Here is a 26,422-nt window from a genome sequence, read left to right as displayed (position 1 = left end):
ATATATGAGCCCTGTGATGTCACACATCCCTAAAGACCATGAAGTGTAGCTTACAACTTGCTTTTCAATGAAATTAGCAAGAGGATACAGAATACATGTTAACAACAACACTTTCTGAATTTTATCGGCTCCAGATCACCAATTGTTCTAAATAATCCACAGTTTCGTATTTCACAAGACATTCGCAGACGACTTTACTATGGACGCCTTCGGACCACCAGTGGATGGAACAGGTAGGACGGTTATTTTATATTTGTGCTGTCTTTCTTAAGTCATATTAGCTTTTGACGCATACTGGTCGCCGGGGAGCATTCTTGAAGAAGATTATCACCAGGGCACTGAAAGCTATCACCCTGGGTGCTTTATTCCATGCATGTCTCCCAAGTGATATTCTAAAGACCGCTGAAGATAAGGAAAAGAATGTCGTGGATTAAACAAAACCCATATTGTGTTTGATCTTAGCACGGAATAATCTTTCTTTCTTACATATTTAGTACCTTTTATTGATTTCATAAGTATAAACAGATTGAATAAGAACCTCAACATATTTTGTGCCAAGAAACATTAGAGTGTAAGATTTTCTTACTCCTACTTGTTTTGATTTCGTTTTATTTCTTAAAACACAATATTTCATTAATTTGAAACAAACTAAAGCCGATATTTTTACACTTTTGAAAATTGGGATCGTAAAATGATGTCAATGTTGGTTTTCGTTTTTCCCCCTATATTTAAAAAAAACTAATACAAGAAAAGAAACAATTACAGGAAGGGTTTACTGTTATTTGGAGTACGTTCTAAATCTAAATCTATATACAGACCTAAAATAAACTTCACCCTCTTTTATGCTTAAGTTTTAAGGTAATATTATTATTATTGCTATAAAGTACCCGTTCTTCTTTATGATTGAATTTATTAATTAATTCAAAAAAATTTATTCGGCCTTTTATTGCGGAAAATTAAGATGCTGTCTCTTTTTCCTATATTTAAGATCTTATTGTCTGTTGTTTTTTTTCATAGGTGGTTTGACTTTTTCTAATGATTCTTTAAGGGTTAACTGTTATGACCGCTGGAGACACGAAGGGTGGTCTAACTACAAACGGCGGTGACTTGAAATAAATCTACGCCTATCCCGGGAGTAATTTTACGCGTTAATTTGATATTTATTATAGGGGAGTTACTCGCGTGCGTCGTTAGAGGGGGGTAAATCGAACAATTAACACCAAAGGTATTATGTAACGGATTTTACTTTCAAAAAGAAAAAAAAATCCTGATTTTAAATGTTAGATGTTTTCTTGATATTATTTTATTATCATTCCACAGTTTTAGTTCACTAAAGTCAAACAAGCATGTACATGATAAAGTTGACCCGTGGAAATTTGTGTTTCAATGAAATCGAACACGTGCGAATAATTTGTCATACAATGAAAGGAAAAATGTTCCTACATGTTCGTACATATTAAAACATACTTTCTTTGTATGTTTACATATAATCGTCTCAAATATATTTCTTATAATCAAGTTTTCTTAAACACAATAATGTATCAATATATATTTATTTTTTGATAAAAGAGTAGAGTTTATTAGTAGTATTAGTTTATTATTATTATTGAAAATGTAATCATGCATAAAGTTATTTTTCATATGCTTTCGCTTTTACTCCAAATTTTAATAAATCTGGAGTGGAAATAGTCATTGATTTTTTTAATATGAAAGGTGCTAGTCTGTTATTTGATAAGACATTTTACTTGGGCTATTCAATTCCTACAATGCATATGTTATTATTATTGTGGATACCGTCACTGATTTTTTTTTCAGTACGATAAAATGATGAACGTGAAAATCCTAATAAAAAGACCGCATAAACTCTATAGGAAAATCTGAATCTTCGTCTGAAATGAAATGATTATCGTAAATAGTCCAACTTATTGGATAGTAAAATATAACTTTTCATTAATCTGTAACGGCATATTCAAATTTCTGCTGTTTATGAGATTTATTAGAAATTTGAAACCATATCTTTGAATTAGTATACAAATATTGATTAATAACCTATTTTAAATAAGAATATAAATACTGTATTCATTTTGGAAGATCAGGCAGTATCCTAAAGAATTTTACTTCAGTTTCTTCAAACGTTGTCTTAGTTAAATTCTAAATTTTAAACAAAACTGTGTTTAATTTCACCGATGGAAAAGTGCGACCAAATGGTAATCTTTAGAGTATTTAGATTTGAAGGGGAATAAATATGAGAAGTAAATGACAGTGTTTATATAACATGATGTTGTGTAACATTTGTTTGATTTCTGTAATAGTTGAATAGTAATTAATATTAGCCAACAGCATTTATAAAGGAACGGTTAATTTCCACAATGAAATTGAATTTGCATCATTTTCTCTGAAATCTAACAGTTGAATCGTGTTAAAATCTAAGATTGTCAAAATAAAAATTCGATTTCTTAAAATAAGGGTATTATAGTCTTGACAAATACTAAATTCGACAAACGATATACTATATAAATCATATAGCTCATGATGGCGAACATAACGTTTTAAATTCAAATTTTATCATTGCTTTTCATTGCAGGCATAGATCTTATTGCCGTTCAATATAAAAAATGCAAATTTTATCATTATTGGCGTGAAAATATAAAGTTCTTATTAAAATCGAGCGGACAATAACCCATCGAGCCTTTTCTTACAAATAGTAAAGAGAAAAAGTTGCCGTATAAGCGAACATATATAGACCACACAAATCTATTGAAAGTCTATACATGATTTGTTGTATGTAGCCTTCACATGATAAATAATAACAAAACATAATAGAAATATATAAACACATTTAAGGTGCAGTGAAACGAAAAGTAATAAAAAATATATTTGTTTCACCTTTGCCATGTATTGAAATTTATTTGGACTATGGTCTTTACAATATTGTCATAATAATAAGCTTATGATTGCTGACAAATTATATGCGACGTATAGAAGGACTAATTTGTTTACAGACCGTTTAACTACATATTCAATTCTTAGCAACTACTATATTGTCACTTTCTATTATTTGCTTTTATATACTAGAATATACCCCCTTTCTATTTATGTCAACAAATATAACGACAATATAACGGTATTTTCTTTATGCACGAGATAAGTTGTCAGGGTGACCATTTTTCATACTCTTCACACACGCCGCGCTTTAAGTTCATATTCTTTATAACTTCCGTTGATTCTAAAGAAATAGGGCAGTAAAAACCACACAGGGCTATCACATGGGTCCACATATAATAACGACAAACCTGAACCACGGGAACACAAAAAGGGATTATAGCGAATTAACCACCTCTACTGAAAAGTGCTCGTAGAAGTTTGAACCCATTAAAATCTTGTGTAGGGAGACTGCACTATATTCAGCCGCTGTAGTAAGTGAGGTTTCACGGTGAAAGAATTAATGACGTTTTGTAATCCCCTTACAATCACAAAATCATTCATAAAATTTTAATTTATTCACCTACATGAGATTCATTTTATGACCCCTTTATCCTCTAAAGTTAAACCCGGTATCATTGACACTCGTCTGTTTTCTTCTTTTATGAAAACGACTGAATGAATCTAGAACTGTACAGGTAGACTTATTTTAATCCGCTATAGGAGCTTTAATAACCTACATTTGGGGAATGGAAAAGGAAATCTTAGATTTATGATAATTGAGTGTAAGAAAAATAGAATTCTTAAAGAAATTTTCCATTTAAAAAGTAGATAAATAAATGAATAAATAAAACAGAAATGAGATTAGGAATATAATATCCTTGACAGTTTAGATTCTAATATATAGACATCAGATTGAAAATATATTCAAATAACAGCCGAAGATATTTGTCGCCAGAAAAATTATACATTAGATTAGGTTAAGCGAGACTCATTGTACCGTGGGGTTGGGGTTTTTTTTTTTGGTTTTTTTTTTAATCTTTTAGCCCAGATATTGGACATTATGATGCGATGGTTAGCTAACGTTGCCATGTAACATCGCACAAGTACTGCACGCCTTCTGAGCAATGCACGACAAACTTTAATTTAATTTTGTGTGTACTTATTTTGCAACCAGGGTCTATAATTTTTTCTTTATTCGCAATAACACACCTTTTGATAAAATGGATAAATAGTTGAACCATAATGTTGATCTTTAGATTACACAGTTTTATGGGTGAGGGTTGTTCTACATAGAGTTCAGAGGTTTTAAAGTTTTAGAATTCTATTCATTAAATACAAAGTAATAAATATGTGTTTTACTGAAATTAATTTGAAGTTAAACCCCATTTGTGGGTATATTATCCCATGACTTTTTGATATGCGCCGGTTTAATGAAAACGATTAAACCTAAAGTTTTTATTATCAGTACCTTTAAAACAAACAAAAAAAAAGAGTTTACGATTAGGTAAACGATTTGAACCTCCTTCACAAAAGCGTGTATCTAAGTAATAATGCTATTAAACATTATACCCTTCACAAAAATCTTTTATTGAAAAAGATTAAAGAAGTTTGCTTCGCGTGCTGTGACGTAAAACAGTATGACGCCGCGAAAACAATACGTCACGCTGTTCATATCTTCTCCAAAAAGTGTTTTATTACTTTTTTTAAACACCCAGAGCTAAATAAGGTACCGCTATTTCAGCCGATTTTTTCTTTTCTCTCTTTTTGTTTTTAGTTTGCAGTTTTTCAGAATATATTGGATTTTAAAAAAAAATAGATACTCGACCTGTTTATAGCAAATTCTGCGAATAATATATTTCAAAACATTTTCGACTTATTCTGATGCGATTCAAAGACTTTAGCAAGAGAGTATTAGGCTACAGCTTGGATGATGTGCTCATTTCAGTAGTGATAGGAAAGGGCGATGTTGGATGTTCTTAACCTCTTGACAGAACATATAGGTATGGTGTTTGTATTTCCGATAAAGGATTGAAGGGGACGGGGGATATCCGTAGAAACCATTATCACCAACCAACTGACAAAGCTCTCCTTAAAACCACTGTTTTAATCACAACTAAATTTGGTAGACATGTTGACTGTGTGGTGTTTATTCACATTCTCCACCCCTTAAGATCTGCTGTAACCGTGAAGTATAAAATAAATATAAACCAAGCTAAAAGACAATTACTTAAAAATATTGCATGTCTTTCTTTGGGCCTGAAATGTTATCTAAATTATTAATTAGACATTAATTAACGTATCCTGACCATAATCAACTCTCGATGTCATCGCTAGCCTGCGATGTTTATTGGATTAGGTTCCGATTTGCTGTTCGACTTCCATTCATGATTTAATCATGAAATGGAAAATCGAGACTATGTTTTTTTATCGTACCGACTTTAGTAATGATCATCAAGGCTAGACCGAAAAATCAATCGCTAAAATCTCGGTTCAGAGTGGATCAATTTGACTGAGATTTTCAGCAAATTCCCATTACATTATTTAGTTTTTAACTATTATAGTGAGAACTGCCAGCTCTTTATCTAATCTGCCATAATGTATCTTTAAAAGATTTTACTGTCTTGTTCCAATTCTGACATTGATACTAAATTTTCTCTTGTCTCAGATTTTGAACTACACTCTGAAATATAGTCTTAAAAATCGTGAGGAACGGTTGTGAACCATTGAAGTTCTGGTGATAAGCCTAGGGTTAGGGTAAGGATTATGATCATTAAGTATCTAGTTTTTACGGTAAAGAAAGTTCACAGAATATGCTTGCCTATATTATTGTTAGTTTGCTACTGTTTAATGTGGTTATTAATGTATATTTATGAGAGACTATAATTAAATGTCACACTGTGACTACAAGTTCTCACGTCAATGATAGGCGACTAGTGTCTGAACACTTCATGCTGGTTATATGAATAATATTTATTACCCGTTTAGTAAATACAAATTACTACACACATCAGCGTGCAGCGATTGACAGGGATACCAACCAACACACTCTCCTAGACTTCATTCGTTATTCCTATGCTTTCACAAATCCACAGAAAATTAAATTCAATAAAGTGAAACATTTTTTTGCTCTATCTCTAGAGAGGAAGGGTGTTTAACGTTCTCTCATCACAAACACGGTTATTTCAAGACTATGGTACATTTTTATTGCCTAAAAATTTTATTGCGGCGAAACAGAAGGATCTGGTCACCTGGGGAAAGTCTAGTCGGATCCAATGATTCGATGGTGGATGAATCCCTGCGCTAACCGTTTAATACTATAAGTTGCCGAAATCACTCATATGTTATTTCAACTTATTTGCCGATCGTTCGAATGTATACAGTGTTATATTGAATTCTAATTATAATTGGACTAGCTGTTTTCCTTTGTTACTTTGATTTAGGTATAAATGAATTGGCTTCACCTGCATGGTGCTCTATTTCGATTAATAATGGGATAAGCTTTAAATGATTGCAGCTTTGTTTCGAAAGATTTATCGGAATTCAGTTTGTTTACTAATTTTAGTTTCATTTTTGGTTGTCTGTATAGACACGGTTATAATAATTCATTTATATCTCTATATTGGTAATAATCCGTAAAATTTTGAACTGAAACAAATTGTCAGCAAACCAATCAAATCAACATAAACCCATGAAAGCGATCTTGTCAGTTGAATCATTCCCATTTTATGCATAATTGTATATATTTATATGGTGGTATAATTGTATGATGGTATATTAGATTGTATACATAAATCAAGTTGTCAAGAAAATCACACATCGTAGATACATTTTTAACATTTTGATTCTGTTTTGATAACACGGAAATTGATATGGTTACTAATTGTAGTTTAACCATTTACTTAAACCGAACAGTTGGTTTCAAATTTCCAGATTTAGTCATATTTCCATTTCTCAACAGTAATTAACACGAGAGATTTAATTAAATCCACCCTTTCTTTTTTTGCAAGGAAGCTCGTTAAAATCTAAACAAATAATTTAATTAAAATTCAATTTTGAATAAAATATTATATTGTAGATTGGATGGGATTAGATCAGTGTATAGAAGAGACTAGAAGAACTGATAAACCTGATTCTAATTCGGATGATAATGAAGAAAAGGGTAAATATGAATAATGTTAGAAATAATTCCTCCCATTATACAGTCTATGAACTCTGCATTTCAATAGTGCCAATATTTGGATGCGTTCCATGATTACTTCTATGTAGACTCGATTAAGACGAATTCGTCCATTGGACGTCTTACTTTTACTTGTAGCCAAGACCGATTGGCTTGATTTTATATATCACTACTCAAAATACAAACTTTCAAGGAATCGGGTTAAAATACGGTGTGATAGTCCTGGTGGTCTTTGAAGTTATCGTGATCCACGAATCTGTCAGAAATAATCAATCTTCTTTGTAGATTTACAGATATTGATGGAGTATGATTTCTCCATCTTCTATTTTATTATATATGTGATGCGTTATACGAGGACAGTGTTTGTTATATGAACAACGGCTGAATGTATGGACTGCTATTTTACTTCGAGAAGAACAACATTAACTTTTTCAACCTCAATCCTTATAATAATTTTACATTACTTATGTTACACCTCCTTAAAGTGACATGTCTCTTATTGCTTTTCTTTAAAGGGACTAAATCGCTATTCTTTGGCACCTAGAAATGGACACAAATGGATCTCAACGCCTATAATAATTTAATATGAATGTATATGAACTGATTTACATTCAATCGTTTCTGTAATTTCTAATCATTTATGTTCGGCGAAAATACGCGAAGAGTGCAAATTGAATGGCAGTCTTTGGCGTCTGGTTATTCCAATCTACACCGGTAGCATTCTCCTATGAGATATGTTTAGCCTCGTTTATCGAGTCGCTTCATTACAAATGGCGCTCGAAAGCATTCTGGTGATTCATGTGCCAATTTTGAAATTTTCATTGTCTCTTAAATATTGGATATCTGGGCCCTGTTTCTCGAAATCTTAACTAAAGATAAAATCAAAATTTTATTAGATACTTCAATTTTGATTGGCTAAGCACTAAAATCAATCTAATTTTATCCAATCAAATTACTAAAATTTGGATTTTATCTTTGTTAAAATTTCGCTAAACCGGCCCCAGAAGCCCATCTTTTCACGGTAAGATAACAACATAAATGTTGATTTAAATTGACCAATAAGTCGTGTTTGCAGTGTCGAAGACTGAGGATGATTTTGAGTTAAAGACTTACCTCCTTTAACTAATTATTGTTTTTACATGCATATAGTGTCCCATCATATTGTATATGTTATCATTGTTTGATAAAGATTAGAACATAATTAGAGATGCCCAGTCGAACCATCGATTAGTAATAAGCAGTACTTATTGTATTCTATACAATTGCGTCTTGTGTATTAATCAAATCTATTATATTATATTTTTTGCATTCTTAGATACTAAAACATAAGTTATAAGGACATTATACACGACGTTAGCTTCGAAATACCATGGACGATTCTAAATTGAAAAATCTCTTTCAGAAATCTCTTTCATAAATAACGTTAAAGATAGCTAGAGCTGACCGTTCTTGTTATAGTACTTCAAAAATAGATAATGCAAAATGAATATATTGAAAATTGCATTCAAATTACTTTATTCTGAACGAGGTTATTTCTGTTTGACGGAAGGTCTCGGAACGCTGAAACCAAAAGGGCTGGTCCACACACCAATGCAATCTGATCTCTATATAGTTTTGCCAAGAAATGAAAAACACCAATTAAAAACTATAGCCTCTATTGCGTTAAAAAGCTTTTCTGGCGAGGTGGGCGGGGTAGACTCCAGAATGGAAGGTCGCGGAAAGCTAAATATCGATAGGGTTCGTCCTCTCATAAACCAAATGTCTCGCAGTAAATTTTAAAAGAACACCCATAGCCTCTATCATTTTCACAAAGTATTCGGACAAGGGCGGCCAACTCCGGACCGGAAGAAAGGCGCGAGACATCGACTATCGATAGGGTCCATCTACTCATGAATGCAATGATTCGCACCATGTTTGAAACAATCCATTAAACACGTGACTTTAGCTTCTATCGTGTTCACGAGGTTTTCTGAAAGAACGCAGAACGCTAAATATCGATAGGATTACTGACTGGTATATAATGTCACGTGTTCTTCACCGCGGTGGGGACAGAATGAAACCAGTTTGTCTGAGGGCCTAGATCTTACCAGTCCGCCCCGAATGCGACCGGTTGACAGAATGTAGGGTCAATGTCCAGGTCGCGACCTTTGCTTCCACCTCGTTAAGATGGTGTATATAATATCTTATAGTAATCACATACTGAGAGAAGCAGTTTCAGACGAGTTATTTGTCCCTTAATTTGACTGTCTCGCTTATAAAAAAATTGGACGTAACATACTTTAGGTTTAATACTTAGCGCCAACTTAATGTAATTTTGAAAGAGATATTCCATTTTACATGTTCACAAAGTTGATGTGAAATGGGAAACTTACAGACCGTTATGGTAATCAAAAATGTCTGTGTCTTCAAAAGGGTGGTTTGGTTTTAGAATTAAACATGCAGTACTACTAAACATGTAAAGCGAATATGCATGATACATTCTGTGGTGGTGGTGGTGGTATGTGTGTGTGTGTGTGTGTGTATGATATATATTTCAGTCAGAAATATCAAGAAAATCCCAATGAGAATGATATTAAGTAATGATATAATGTTTGTTTTCAGTTGAAATTTGCAAAACAAGACAAGGCTCGAAACCACATTCAACACCCCTTACACTTAAATGGTAAGTCCGTCCTTTAATGTCTCAAACTTATTGTAAATTGTATACAGTGGAACAGGTGTGATGCCGCACTTTTATCATTTTCCTTCATGATAACTGCCATAAAATCTAAACTATCCGACGATATCCTTCCCACGGAAGAAACATACTGTAGCATCCTTTAGTAATAGGTACGGTAATCTTCAAAGGGAAATAAACAATAGTATTATTCACAATTCAAGAAACAACTTTGAACTTTGAGCTGACAGTTCTCGCTATAGTTAAAAAGTAGATAACGTAAAGAGAATATGCTGAACATTTCATGCAAATTACTTCACTCTGGGCCGAGGAAACAGAATTTTAAAAAGATTGTAACCTCGACTGTCATTGTTACCGTTGTTACGATAATGAAGAAAGTCTCGATTATCCATGAACAGATCGGATTCAAATCTGTTTAAAATCGCACCGATCATGTGGCACCGAGAGTTGATTATGGTCAGGTTAATAAATGTCTAAGTAATAGTATTTATAACATTAAAGGTCTAAAAAAGGACCTACAATAGGTAGATGTAGCTCTTGCATAATTTATGTTTAATTAAGAAATCACTTGAATAGTATTCAGAAGCTAACAAATAAAGAATTTTGAGTCCAAAGTGCCACCACAGGAAACCACAAGAGCTTCGTCAGCAACGAAATCATTGTCCTGAGGAATCTATAACCATTTAAAATCCGAATGAACACCACAACCGCTCAAATATACATCACAAGCAGCATATTTATAAGTATATAAAGATATTGAGAATTTGTTTGTCAACATTCAACACAAGCCAATGCCACATCTTAATGGGCCCCTTTATTCCGATTAAATGCAAGCGGGTAGTTGGCATTTCGATTTTGTTTTCTTAATCAAATGTTAAATAATTTATTTGAGTACATATTAATGAGCCGTGGAAAAAATATTTTCCGAAACATGTAAATGACGCACAGAGAATTTAACAATATTATTTAGTTATACAGATGCTCATCTAATTTGGTTATACCACTCATAGTTATCTCCCTGTACACTGTCGTATGTTCCTAAAAGAGTAAACTTAAAATTTGAATATATTTAGGTTAGAAGAGAACTATGAAATAGCTGATGGTGTTTGTATACCTAGAAGTACTCTATATCTACATTATTTAGATTTCTGTGAACGTAATGACAGTAATCCTATTAATGCTGCTAGTTTTGGAAAGGTAAGCGAGGAATTTACTCAGTGTTCTCACTGATACAGTTCGTGCATAAAATTTAATGTGGCCAGTGTGGGTGTCTTATGCAAAGCTGTTATTGCAGTGCTGAGAGCATATTAGTCTTCACCCCAGTCTACTACGCTTGCTACCCAGCCTACCCCACACTGATCCGCAGTGAATATTTGCTTGGCCGCGACAATCACTGATAAGGATGACATTGATGCGGTTTAATGAACTAGAAATATTAACTTTTTTCCTGCTACAAATTAAATTCTAAAACATTTTTTGTATATATTGGAAAAATAAATAAAGGCGTTTGACGTATTTGTAGGTAAAAATTATTTCCGATTTAATGTAAATAGGTATTAAATTGACTAAAATGGAGCATTCTCTCCGGTTTACTCCCACTGCTAAAGACCCCTACGCGCAAGCGAATTATTGAAATAAAATTAAACCATATGTTAGTCCCGAAATGACCTAGTTTGTGTCGAGTGGACGTTAAACCCCATTTTTCTCCCTCTCTCTCTCTTTTTGATGTGTTACACGGGAATTTATTGGTTGTGAAAACGTTTGTGAACCAATCTAAATTTAAATGTAAAACTTTCTAAAGAAGATGTATTGGTTTTAGGCAAAGGTGCATTGAGAACTGATTAGCCATACCTTACTTTATCCAAAAAAAGTTCTTTGAGATTTCGTAAGCGCTTGGTAATATATATAAATACAGTCATATTCGTTATTACTGTGGTCCGTTAAAGCATATACTTTGAACTTTAAAACTGCCCTTTTATTTTAGATAATACGGCAACAGTTTCCACAAATAACTACTAGAAGACTTGGTACAAGAGGCCAGTCAAAGTAAGTTACGATAACCATTTTTTATCCTGATTTCACGTAGCTAACAATTTTTTATTCATCTTGACATACCCGATAATTCTGGTACACAATGCACAACTTTGCCATGCAATTTCTGTACTATTTGTAGACAGTTGAAGTACATTTTATTAGGTATGTATTGATGCCATATTTTAAATTTTACTTTCAGATATCATTACTATGGGATTGGTGTGCGTGAAACATCAACATATTATGATATTATGTATTCAGCTAAAGGCGTTCAAAGGTAAGCTATTCATTTTTGTCGGGGATTGGAGCAATATATGTATCCTATATATATTATTATGGTGTATTTTGGTAGCATAATTTATCTATCTTAGAAGAAAGTGCCGGGATATACAATGCAGTGCTAGGTTATAGCACGCTGGTTTACTGCTAACTAGAAATTTCACAGCATTGCATCATGTGGGCCTTTCTATGGCAGCAATTCTAAGGGTATCTCAGGTTGAATCCTTGCATTTGGCTTCTTGGCATAATTTAGACTATTAGGTTTTGCAAATTATGATTTTATTTGACTTCTTTAAAATCTGGATTTATCCCAAGATAACCCAAGAACACCGCCATTTTTTGTAAATAATATCATAATATGCATGGACCCTTGTATTTGTAAATATTCTAGTGTGTGTATTGTTCTTTATTATAGTCATGGTGAAGGCAAGAAGGAGGTTAGCAATAAGGTAAACACAAGTTATTTTGGAATTTAAAAAGATAAAATCAATTCCATATTTGTCACCTTAACTTTAATCGAATTGTATCAAACTCAAAATACCTGTGATATTTAACACGATATGTTGACTACTGTATTTGTCTAGATTTTTCATATGTTCTTTCTTGGTTAAACTTTTTCAGCCCGTTGCTTATTCTCCAAGGTCTAAGTTAGGAACTTTATTACCAGACTTTCCTGATGTTAAGGATATTAAAATGCCACAAGATGTTGGTGAAGATAAGGTAGGCTTTTATAAATTTGCAAAATTCTGTTTAGATCGTTTGCAGTTTGGGAGCCGCGGTGGCTCAGCGATTAAGGCATTGGCTCACTAACCAGGAGGTCCAAATCGAGATGAATTTCATTGAGTATAAACTGAATTTCAAAAACATCTACACGTAGTTGGGTATGATTTAATTTAGAACAGTTAGTAGAGGTACATTTAGTTGAGTGTACATGTAGGCTGTAGTTTAAAACAGATACAATATGTAGATGGGTACTGAGAAGATATTGTTGATGGTGTCAAAGTGCCTATTGCTTCTACATAATACAAGTGTATAACTCAACGAAAGACAACGATAATGGATGGACGTGTTGCTTAAACATGCAGTCCCGTCTACAGATGTACCGAAATGTTCAAACGATTTATTTGTGGACACTCTACAGGTCACAATTTTATCCGATTTTGACGAAACTTGAAATAAAGGTTTATCTCCCAAAGATCTCGGTTCCTTTCGATAGCATGTATCGGATCGTAACGTCATGGATTATGGCCCCTGATATTACGAGAAATCACGCTTTTAACTTGTAGACACTCTAGAGGTCACAATTTTTATCCGATTTTGATGAAACTTGAAATATATGTTTATACCCCAACGATCTTGGTTCCTTTCGATATTCGCGCTTATCGGACCATAACTTCCTGGATTATGGCCCCTAATTAAACAAAAAATCGCGTCTTTAGCGTGTGGCCCCTCTAGAGGTCATAATTTTTATCCGATTCAACAAACCGTTTAAATATATCACCGTTACACCATTGTGATGGTTGAGTTCGAATTTCGTGAAAATCGGAACGAAACTGTAGGATAAAATGTCGGTTCCATGTGAGAAAATAGTGTTAAAGTATATCAAGGTTGTGGGCCATCTAGAGGTCACAATTTTTATCCAATTGGATGAAACTTATAACATTTGTTTATATCCCTGTTTACCATAACTAGCTGGATTATGGCCCCTGATTGTACGAATAATCACATTTTTATCTCATGGATCCTCTAGAGGACACAATTTTTTATCAGATTTTAAAAACCCGTTTCAATATATCACCGGTTTACCATAATGAAGGTTGAATTTCGGGAAAATCGAAAGGAAACTGCCCTACAAAATGGCTGCTCCTTGTTAGCTTCTTGTATGTAATATGAAAGTTGTGGACCCGCTTCTGGTCACAATTTTTGTCCGATTTTGATGAAACTTAAAATATGTCTTTATATCCCAAAGATTTCAGTCCATTTCGTTATTCGCGCATTTCAGACAATAACTTCTTGGATTATGGCTCCTGATTGTACGAAAAATTGCGTTTTGTTAGCTTGTTCTCTATCCATCTCTTGTAAAATTTGGGCGTATCTTGCCAAACAGCCGCTGGTTAAATTGCCCATATCCATTTTATAAAAAAGGCAAAATTTAACAACAATAGGTATTTTATTGCTTGTTATTGTTTTCATTTCAGGTGGCTACATTTCTTGTTATGTACAGAACACATTGTCAGAGAATTTTAGATACAGTTATCAGAGCTAATTTTGATGAGGTGCGGGCTTATCTATACTAATATTTGTGACTGTTGTTTGTCTGTCTGTCTGTCTGGGGTATAGGGGTAGCTCGGACCGGGGAGTAACATAGGACAGGTGGCGTTAGTCTACCACTTCCGGTTTCGGAGTTATGACCCCCGAGCGAAGTCTGTTTGTTCGATGTTGGCGGCTACATCTGCCCCGAGTCTGAAATTTGGGGCATAGGGGTAGTTTGGACCGGGGAGTAACATAGGCCAGGTGGCGTTAGTCTACCACTTCCGGTTTCAGAGTTCTGACCCCCGAGCGAAGCCAGTCTGTTCGGGGTTGCCGGCTACACTAGGTCTTCCCCGAGTCTGAAATTTGGGGTATAGGGGTAGCTCGGACCGGGGAGTGACATAGGCCAGGTGACGTTAGTCTACCACTTCCGGTTTCGGAGTTATGACCCCCGAGCGAAGTCTGTCTGTTCGGGGTTGGCGGCTACACTAGGTCTGCCCCGAGTCTGAAATTTGGGGTATAGGGGTAGCTCGGACCGGGGAGTAACATAGGCCAGGTGGCGTTAGTCTACCACTTCCGGTTTCGGAGTTATGACCCCCGAGCGAAGCCGGATATCCTGCTATAAATAATATATTTATTTGATATAACGTAAATATCCAATAAATAAGCTTAACTTTAGATAATATATCCATTTGGTATAACGTAAATATAAATATCTTTCACGTATCAAATGACTTGAGCACTCTTTTAAACTATTGTACAAAAGGGAAATTGGGTAACTCTCAAACCACAAAGTACACGGCGATGGTGAACTTTCTTTGATACCTTTGTCGATACTTAATTACGCGAAAACGATAATTACGAATAATTTGGCATATTTTTCCATTTTAGGTGCAGAACTTCTTAATACATTTTTGGCAGGGTATGCCAAGTCACATTGTACCGATTTTAGATTCCCCTACTATTGTTATGTTAGTTGGTGTTTGTGATTCTATATTGTATAAAGCTATATCTAGTGTTCTCATGCCCACTGTTCTACAAGCTCTTCCAGAAAGGTAAGACACGTCTGGAGTTTATTTAATGATGTCAAGTATGTCCATTCCGATTTTATATTCTTGAGTGATGTCGTAAAAGAAAACCAGTATTATTTTCAAAAATGTTCGCATTACCAAAATGTTGATGGATAGGTTCCTAAAAAAGTTTGTCCCTATGTTCAATTTAGAAGCCTGACAAATTTTCAGGGATTTCAGACCCAGCTTGCGAGTAAAAATCTTTATGAATATGTATGTATGCTAATGTTTTTCTTCTTTGACATTTCAGTTTAACACAAGTAATACGGCGATTTGCTAAACAACTAGATGAGTGGTTGATAGTCTCTTTAAATTCTTTACCAGAAACTCTCAAGAAAATCAAATTTGATCGTAAGCTTTGTTCTTTTTTACCATGACATCTATCAAAATAGTATCAAGAAGAATATTGTGTTGGGTTGGTTTTTTTTTTTTGGGGGGGGGGGGTACATTTATGGTGCAATAAATCAGATGGGGCATGAAAAACATTGACCTTACTCTGTAAACATTTTTTAGCATACGCTTTTCGCCAACATCGTGGAATCATTTCATCACCACGTTCAAATTCTATGCTGGCCAAACGGAGTTGATATTGGAGATAATTAAAGAGAAAGGGGGTTGTTTCTTACCTTTAGTATTTCTACTGATAAAAAGCGATTTCAAACGAGTTATTTGACCCTGAATATGATTATCGCGCTAATATGAATATGGCGGTAAGAGACTTTAGGCATAATATTTAGTCTCAACTTAATGTTATTTTTGAGAGAGATTTTCCATTTTTGAAGTGACCCTGGCTGAACCATAGCAGCTATCTTTATATATATTACACCAATTATTTACCAAAACCAAAGACCCTTATAAATTTTTTGAAAAAAAATAATGATTTACTTATTGTAAATTCTAATGCCATTGGCTTTATTTTATGTAATTGCTAAACAAAAAAAATAACTTACGAATTTCTAAGATATTTATTCGTAATTTCAGTCGCACGACGTTTTTCACAAGTTCTCAGACGTCAAACATCGTTAAACCATTTATGTCAGGCGGCGAGGACGGTAATCCACAGTACTGATATCACATCCCAGATGCTCGACGACTGGTTAAACATCGATTTAAACAGTATTATAAAACAGACCTTATATACCATGGACCAATATACAGAAAAAGACCATACCATCATTGTAAATTGTTAGTAATATTTTAAATCTCATGTGTATGTGGTTCCTTCCGCATTTACCAAATCTAACTATATGTTGTACCATGGGCGAGTGGTATGGGTTTAAGTACAGTAGGGTTAATTTAGACGGAGATAATACTTCATTAATTCATTTGCCGGCGGTCCCGTCTTCCTTTGGCAATGGGAGGCAAAGAATAGCCGAGAAAAACCTCACTGAACATGATGTTTGGATATATATACTATTCAAAAAAAGTAGGGGATATTTGATTTTGGGGGCATAATACTAAAATATGCAAATGACTACGAAAAAAGTCACTATAGAACCTAACAGAAGAAACATTTCCAGTTACATGTGACGCCCAAACGCACCAATAGCTACCGCATGGAATGCAGGTGATGCTTGGGATCATCATGGGGGTCCAACCCAAGATTTGCACGACTCTGACTTTGAATGTTACAGTCATTGTGGCATTGAATTCCAGGGTGGAAACATCAGTTTAATTGTTTTAGTGACCAGAAAACAAATTTTGATATGCGTCGGCTTACCCAAAATGAAAGGTTACGTGCCCTTGGCATGCTACAGATCGGCACAACACAGGCGGTTGTGGCGCGGACGATGAATGTTTCTCAGTCTGTCATAAGCAGGCTATGGTCCAGATACCGTGATACACAATCTGTACAGGACAGACCACGCTCAGGTCGACCAAGGGCGATAACTCAAGCCCAGGATCAATTTATCCTTACCTTGGCCTTGAGAAATCGCGTCATCACAGCAAATCAGATCAGCGCTCGTCTTCAAACAGACACTGGTGTGAGAGTGAGTGGCCAGACGATTCGGAATCGACTGCATAGGGGTCACCTTCGCGCCCGACGTCCTCGCGTGATCCCTTGTTTGAGAGATCATCACATTCAGGCAAGACGTCGTTGGTGTAGGGATCGTCAACACTGGGATAATCGACGCTGGAGCAATGTGATGTTTTCAGATGAGTCAAGGTACACTGTTGATTTTTTGGACAGACGTAGGGGGGTGTGGCGTCGTCGAAACGAGCGCTTCCAAGACGTTAACGTCATCAGACATGATTGATTTGGGGGTGGTTCTGTTATGGTGTGGGGAGACATCACTGTTGCTTGAAGAACGGCTTTACATGTTGTTGCAGGGCGTGTTACAGGCCAGTACTACCGGGACAACATCTTGGCAGTCCATGTTGTGCCGTTCGCACGACGTCATGGCCGCCGTTTCATCTTCCAGGATGACAACGCAAGATGTCACAGGGCCAGGATCGTTACAGGTTACCTCCAACAACAGAACATCACCACATTACTTTGGCCAGCACTGAGTCCCGACCTCTCCCCCATCGAGCATGTCTGGGACATGCTTGGACAGAGGTTACGTCAACGTCAACAACGTCCTGCCAATGTCCAAGAACTTGCTGCTGCGTTGCAACAGGAATGGGACAATCTGGACCAAAATGACCTTAGACGTCTCATTAGGAGTATGCCACGTCGGATCAATGCTTGTTTGGCAAACAGAGGAGGATTTACCCGTTACTGACTTGGTTGTGATGCTGTGGTAACTTTGCTGTTTGACCCCGGGTATCATTTTACCCTTATAATGGTCAGTCTGTGCCTTACTTAGTCTAACGATCATTTGGAATAAATCGATGAATGTGAACTTCATTTCATTTTGTCATTTGTTTCTTCGTCAGTTTCATTAGGTGACTTTAATAACACTTAAAAATCAAATATCCCCTACTTTTTTTGAATAGTATATTAGGGTCTCGTTTCACAATTGAAATGAAATGGGATTTAACATTCTACTGTTCTGCAGCGACTGGGCTAATGAAGACGGGCATACGCCATACAGTGTGCTACGGCCTATTCTGATATCGAATTCCAACAGCCAATGGGGTAGGCCGTAGTGCCGCTGCCCGGGCAAAATTTCCCCCATCGCACACTGTATGGCGTATGCCCGTCTTCATTAGCCCAGTTTAGGAGCAGAACAGTAGGACGTTAAACCCCATTTCATTTCATTTCATTTTCCAACTGCCAATGGTTGTTTTGTAGTGCACGCCAATGTGTACACGGGACCTTTGTTTCTTTCCCATCAGAACGATTACTCGTTTTACAAAGCACATGTAAGATCTACGTAAACGCAAATCTAAAATTTTAATGTACATCTATATTGAACTAATGTGTACGTAACTAAACGCGCGCTTCATGAAACGGACAATGAAGACGAGCGTTTCCTACAGTTATAAAATTCCAATTGAATGTCAACGGTTCTTTTACTTGCACGTCAATAAGTACACAGGTGGACCTCGGTTTTTCGTTCCACCCAAATAACTAGGCCTTAATTGCCTTCTAATTAACGTATTCGATATAATATAATTGCTCTAAACAATATATCCTTCTCTTAAATAGTATTCAGGAAACATCACCGATTTTTTTTATCAACATATTATTTTTCGATTTACAAAACAATAACTTGGGATATTTTATAGTCTTCATACCCAAAGAGTGTCCTCCATCTGTATTGATCACAGATTTATTTGTGAATGTGATATTGTGTATTGCTCATTCAGTTTCTGTTGTATTTCTTATGATTTAATATTGAATGTGTTACAGTATGTAGTGAGTTTGAGAAGTTATTAGAAGAACATTCTACAATAGAGTCGTATATCGATTGGTTAGATAGTATGGTAGATAGATGTATAGTTCAGGTTTGTTAAACATTCCCATTTGTCTGTTCCATACACAAAAAATACTTTATTAGTGATTTAGTAAACTAGACCTTTTATAAATTGATTATTTATAACGCTTACGAGATCACTTGTAGGGGAGATAACTCCGCTTTTACTGGCTGCACAAGTTTGATTTAACCATTGTCAAAGGAGTTCAACATTTTTTCTCAACTTATATTTATAATGGTTTTTTTATCATTCGTTACAGTTGTATTCCTTTCGGTGAAATTTTATGAATTAATATTTTTGTATCTTTAGCTTAGTTCTCAGAAGTCTGGAACGTTGCGAAAAATAGCTCGTCAGTTTTTGTTAATGTGGTCTTGTTTTGGTACGAGAGTTATTCGTGATATGACATTACATAGTGCTCCTAGTTTCGGTAAGTAGAATATCTTTGCCCCATTGAGAACCCCAAAATGTGGATGATTTGGCGGGAGTAAGGCTCACTAATCAGGGGTAGGGGGTTCGAATGGCCGAGAAAGTTCCCAGCGTGTTTTCCCTTGACAGTGGTGCAGCACTAATGGCCTGGCAAGGACCCGTGACTAGTCGTTCGGCTGAGACTAAAAGACGAGTTCCCGTTGGAAACCCCGCTATTTCCCTCATGGCAAACTACAGTTTAACGTCCACTCGACACAAACCTGGTCATTTCTGGACTAACACATGGTTCAACCCTACTTCAATAATTCGCTTGCGCGTAGGGGTCTTTTGCAGTGAGAGGAAACCGGAGGACCCGGAGAAAACCCACGAGGTTGGACAGGCGACCATACTCCTTGTTGTCACGTACTTCCGGGGAATCGAAACCACGCCAGTTGACCCAATGGCAGACCTTATGATACAACACGCATGCGCTAACCATTCGGCCACCCCCCCCCCCCGGTTTATGATAGCAAACGCAATGTCGCATTTATATTTTCTGAACAACTAGCTGGGGATTAAGCCAATATTCAAAATCTGCAAACCATAAAAATACCTTTTAAACTGTTTCTCCTGAAACATCAGATCAGCTGAAAAAAAGAGATAACAATATCATTGTGTTGTTAAGGGTTTTTTTTTAAAGGGACATTGCCAGATTTGGTGATCTCGCGGCATTTTATTTTTTATTTCTTCTCATAGTTTGTTTTCTATAGAAAAAAAAACAACAATATTATAGCTGGAATAAATGTTATTCAAATTCTGTGTAATGGCAAAAATGTATGCATTAGACACAGCTGTGATTATAGATATATATTTGCATTAAATTTAAATATTACAGGTTCTTTTCATCTACTACATCTCATGTTTGATGATTATGTGCTGTATTTAGTAGAAAGTTTACACGGACAAGAGAAAGGAAATGACTTTTTACGAACAATAAAAGGCGAAGATACAGGTAATAATTAGTATTATATACAGTCAGCCTTGAAGATCACACGTTTTCATTTACTGTCTATAATTTTATTAGAAGTTTAGGTCCATCGTAGGCCTGTGATTGTAACATTTTCGAACACTTTGTTGCAGGCATAATTCTAGAACAATTTATTATAAAAGAAGATATACAGTTACCAGAAATAGATGCCGCCATGACAACCGCCATGTCTAATCAGGATCGAGGCTCAGTCATCACAACCACCAGAGGCATACTAGGCACTTCTGGTAAGAAACCACTGTGACTTTGATAATAGACACTCATTCTTTCTTTGCGTCATTTCTGATTTTTGTGTCGGTGATAAAAAAAATAGTAACAAAACGTGCAATATAACTTTTTAGCAGAAATGGACTTCGGAAATGTTCCGATTTCAGCTCTTATTTGTCACGTTTAGCTATTTTTTAAACGTGACTCTATTTTAAAGGTGACCTTGTCAGTCCACATTTAGGTTATATGAAATATACATGTATCGTAATGATGCAATTAATGTCATGATGAATACATCCTTAGCATAAATATAATATGGTCATGTAACTATAGGATTCTCAACATATTTTTAACAACCTAGTTAAAATATACCTTGGACATATAATGAGTTACCCATGTTATTTCTCAACATATTTTTAACAACCTAGTTAAAATATACCTTGGACATATAATGAGTTACCCATGTTATTATTCAACATATTTTTAACAACCTAGTTAAATATACCTTGGACATATAATGAGTTACCCATATAATTTTTCTATGCATAAATGATTAAATATACAAGTAACAATGCCAGCAATAGACGACCTGTTATTTTAACTAATTAAAATTAGTTTATTTATTATTTATGTTGAAGGTTATGTAAATAATGAAATACATGAAGACATTACATCAGTATACAACCAAACAGATAAATTATTAGACTCTCCAAGATCTCGTCAACTAACAACAAATACAAGGTGATTTGAAATTTCTTTGATAAGCACTTAGTCATTAAACATATTTAAACAAGGACAATGTTGTTTTTATTACTATGCGTTGTCATAAATTCAGTAGTTAAAATTGTACCTGTGTTAAAGATGCATTATTTATGATTCAGATAAAGGAGCTGACAGTTTTCGCTTTAATAGTTTTAAAATAGATAATGAAAAGGGAATATATTGAAATTTTCAATCAAATTACTTTATTCTGAGCAAAGTTACCACTGCTTAAGAGTTTGATAAAAATAGCGTAGTATCGGTTTGCATTGTTGTTACAATAATTTTTAAATTAAATTATTAAATGGCGACCGTGTTTCAATCCATTAATGAAGAGCTTGTCATGTAAATAAATGTCTAATTAACAACTTATATAACATTTGAGTCCAAAAGAAAGACCTACAATATAGGCAGATTTAGCTCTTGCATAATCCATCTTTAAGTTCACAAAATAAATTGTTTGTTTAAAGATCAAGTTTATGATTTGATTATCGTGATATCTTTCATTGGTTATGAAATGAAATTGGGGGTTTAACGACCTACTGCTCTAAAGAGACTGGGCTAATGAAAACGGTCATTGGTTAAGATTGTGCCTTGGTACATATATTGTTTTTCTTGTATAGTGACATTAGCTTTCTAAATGAAAAGTATTTTTAATTACAAATATCATAATCTGACATAATATTATTACAAATATAAATTATGTTTCTTTTTAGTAGCAATATTTCCTTTTCTAGCTGTAGTAACTATGGTAACCAATATGGCCAAATTAACAACAACAAAAATCATGTACAATCTACATTTGATCTTGCAACGGCACAGGTAATGTAACAATATAATTTAAGCATAGATCCAATTTTGTTTCTTTTTTATAGGTCCAATTTCGTTTTATTTGTTTTCGTGCACACGGAACTGGGAAAGATTTAAATAAACTGTGTTCTTTTAATTGATTAGCCAGTGAAATGGCCTGTTTAATTAAAAGACTTATCTTTGGTGTGCATGGAATTCTTGGAGTCAAGTAAACGAAAAGAGAACAAAACAATGGTCACTTATAAATTGCCTAAGCCATTCAGTCAAAGTTGGTTGTCTACGAAATTACTACTGTAGAAGCAGATGTTGATCTCTGACACGACGTTTTACGGAAACCGGTCAAATCTATATTGCGTACAGATCATAGAAAGTATTAAAAAATGAAACATTATTACACTATGAGTCGCAGATTCGCAAGGGAAAATACACTTTCTCTGTTATATCTGTATTGACTGATTATATTAAAAAAGCTTTTACAGTGTAACTCAGGTGGAGAATTGTATATAAATAAAGCTAGACTGCATACAGCTCTTACATATCAGGGACGGATCCAGCATTTTCAGATGGGGGGGGGGCGTGCTGCCCCCACTTGGAAGTGCGAAGCCCGGCCCTCGGTGGGTGGACTGACGGCAATCAACCAAGTCACCAACCGGATCGTTTCGGAGTAAATTACGACGTGGATCATTACCATTTTTAAGTATTTTTGTTCTCCTTTCCCGCAAATTGTTCGCCACTGCAACCCCCCCCCCCCCCCATCCCCCGGATCCGCGCCTGCATATATCCTTAATCGTTTGATCAGTCCATCTTTCATAATTTATCATGTAAGGAATGTGCCTTTTGCGCTGTATGGTGAGGTTGGCCGTCCAGGCATGAATCTACAGGCTACGTTAGTGATTGTTTAAGGTGTCCAACATTTACAAAAATCCCACCAAAGTTCTGATTTCTGAATGACTGATCAAAACAGTATATTATCATGAGGTCTGTGACTGAACTGATAAACGCCCATCAAAATAAAATTGAACGTACACCTACGCGGTATAATATGTCCCATGTAACTTAAAATATTTTTATTCACTGAAATATATCTGATACTTCTCGGTTAATTCTAACCACAGTTATTCATTAATTAGTATTTCTTATCAGGGTTAAATCGAATTGAGATTGTAATATGAAATTGAGATCATCATTAAATAATTAATATGAATTTCCATGTGTGTTGTGTGTTTTTTTCTATAGTTATATGATGATACGATAAGAACAGGGCAAACTGGAGTACGTCAAGTAACAACACCATCTGATTGGTCACGTCAGCAACAAACGGGTGGTGGAGAAAACATGGCCGTTGTTATGAGAATGTAAGTTTAAGCTTCCATCATTGATTGAATAAAATACCAGCTAATTCCTTCTCTACTCGTCTTATCAGACTAGACTAACAATCCTCAGACTGGTGTGTCATTTGTTAGAATTATTTTTAACCGGTACGAACTGACTTGGAGGATACCCGAACTGGATTATCTCAATCTGACGAATGGTCCCAATCTAATAATCAGACAATAAATTACGGGCGACAAATCAAATGAAGTTTACCGTCCTATTTTTCTGCACCAACAGGTCAACTCTTCAAGGGCCATGGGACCCCGGTTTCTCATCCCACCTGAACGGCTAGCCTGGAGGTCGGGTGTTCGATCCCTGCATTGGCCGAGAAAGTTCATCCGGATTTTCCGGCGTGGTTCCCCCTTGTCAGTGATGCAGGACGGAGGGCCTGACAAGGACAGCTGTCTAGTCGTTCGGATGGGACGAAAAACCGAGGTCCCGTGTACACATTGGCGTGCACGTAAAAGATCCTTTGACAGTTGGAATTCGATATAAGAGTAGGCCGTAGTGCCGCTGTCCGGGCAAAATTTCCCTCATAGCACACTGTATGGCGTATGCCCGTCTTCATTAGCCCAGCTTGGAGCAGAACAGTAGGACGTCAAACCCCATTTTATTTCATTTCATTTCCCACCTGAACGACTAGACCCTGTTTCTTGTCAGACCCCACCCCACCCTCGTCTTGCATTACCAATAAAACATTTTCCAGCTGAACACCGTCTGAAACAAATTGGCCCTCTTCTATTCACACAGTACATCCGGTCTAACAGAACTGTGACATAATTTTGCAAATTCGAACGGGACTAACACTGGACCGTAGTTTCGCTATCCTAGGATAGCATCTTAATCAGAGAGGTCGGTCTGAGAACAAATAAAACATCTCTCCTAATTAATTTCTTCGGCGACTTCTGTTTTAATGATCTTAAAATATGTTTTCAGGAATGAACAAAATGCTTATCCTGCTTACCAACAAACACGACAAAGTCTGTTTGAATACAACGGTTACACGTACGATCAAACCGGAAAACAAGTTGGAACGCCAGCAACGAACGAAACGCAATACCCATACCACTCATACGGTGGGGTGGGAGATTTTTACAACGTAAATTATAATCAAGAAAACAGTAAACGGCGAGTGGAAGATGATCCGTATTCACGTACTTATAAAAGACAAAACAAAGAACAGTTTTACTACGATCATATTCCAAATAACTTCGCTCAGATATAATAAAGACAATGGATAACTTCGTCATTTTAATAAATCAGACTTAAACATATATTATGTAAGAGCTAAATCTGACTATTGTAGGTCTTTCTTTAGACCTGAAATGTTATATAAACTATTAATTATGTTTATTAACATGAAAAGAAATTAATCAACTCCCGATGTCGTGTAGGATTGTCACGGGATTTGATTGGATAATCGAGACTATGTTTTTTATCGTACTGACTTTAGTAATGATGATCGAGGCTAAAATCAATCGCTAATATCTCGGTTCAGAGTGGAGCAATTTGACTGAAATATTCAGTATATTATCCTTACATTATCTAGTTTTTAACTATTATAGTGAGAACTGCCAGCTCTTTATCTGATCTTCCATAATGTATGTTTAAGATCCATAATTGGTTTGAATTATCAATAACGATAATTTATGTAAGCCTATATTTATTTGTTCCTGGTCTATATTTAAAAATAATATATACATATTGTGTTCAACTCATTTTAAGGTTTACGTGTAATATACTCCGTGCCATTTTTTTTTTAAAAATATATATATATCATTTACGACGGGTAGTCAAAGTAGTACGTGTCTACACCTGTTGTTAATAAATCATAGAATCACCTACTTGTAACATTGTTAAAATTATTGAAGGACACGCAAAGCATAAACATATCACCCTAAAAATGTTATCATAAGACGATTCTGTCCTGTTTCATAAATGATTGATTTTAAAAGTTTATTTTAACACCAATGACTATTTTGTTAACAATTACATATAGCTTAATATGTATATTTGCTAAATAAAGAATGGTGCCGTATGTTCATTTTGAAATGCCAAAGAGTTTAATTAAATGACACTCGTTACATTGGACAGGGGATTATTTTTACTTGGTTGCTGATCAAGTTTCAATTATTTTTTAAGTTGGTAAAAACTGAGTATTTGAAATAATCCGGGCTGTGTTGGGTCAAGGATTTGTTGAACAATGATAAGTCGGTGGGGGGGGGGGGTCTAATCCACCCAAGGGGAACTAACTTCCCCCAAAAGTATGAGCCCGCCATAGCTCGATAAAATGGTTGGTTTCTCGAGTGTGTTGCAAATGGAATTGTGAATTACGTCACTCCTTAAAACAAAACCTGAAATACCATATCTCTTTAACTAATTTCATTATTCACCAAAATGATTATTTTAACATTTGTACATAACTCGCGTTTATTTATTATATCTAGATTTATATACATTGATTGCTCGTAACATTATGTATAAAGTAATATAATAAAATAAATTAATCAGATATATAATATTTCTTATTTGATTCAGTTTCA

General features: G+C 35.2%; 1 protein-coding gene across 3 annotated transcripts; it reads left to right on the top strand.

Moving 5' to 3' along the window:
* Nucleotides 1-93: 93 nt before the first annotated feature.
* On the top strand, nt 94-26,422 carry LOC126831135 (transcription factor RFX4). Of its 3 annotated transcripts, none has more exons than XM_050561800.2 (20): nt 94-233; nt 7,001-7,084; nt 9,704-9,764; nt 10,853-10,976; nt 11,764-11,825; nt 12,013-12,090; nt 12,508-12,541; nt 12,714-12,812; nt 14,291-14,368; nt 15,234-15,397; nt 15,663-15,763; nt 16,394-16,597; nt 19,212-19,306; nt 19,586-19,703; nt 20,577-20,693; nt 20,822-20,956; nt 21,575-21,677; nt 22,433-22,517; nt 23,742-23,860; nt 24,816-26,422. In XM_050561800.2, exons 1-20 carry the CDS (start codon nt 200-202, stop codon nt 25,102-25,104), a joined length of 2,184 nt encoding a protein of 727 aa, XP_050417757.1. In that variant the 5' UTR covers nt 94-199; the 3' UTR covers nt 25,105-26,422. The 3 variants fall into 3 exon arrangements, with proteins under 3 accessions (XP_050417757.1, XP_050417756.1, XP_050417755.1); XM_050561799.2 differs by having other exon boundaries at nt 22,415-22,517; XM_050561798.2 differs by having other exon boundaries at nt 22,412-22,517.

The sequence above is a fragment of the Patella vulgata genome, chromosome 8 (genome assembly GCF_932274485.2).
Source record: "Patella vulgata chromosome 8, xgPatVulg1.2, whole genome shotgun sequence".
Taxonomy (NCBI): Eukaryota; Metazoa; Mollusca; class Gastropoda; family Patellidae; genus Patella; species Patella vulgata.
Note: the sequence above shows the minus strand (reverse complement) of the source record. Positions and strands in the feature narration are given on the sequence as shown.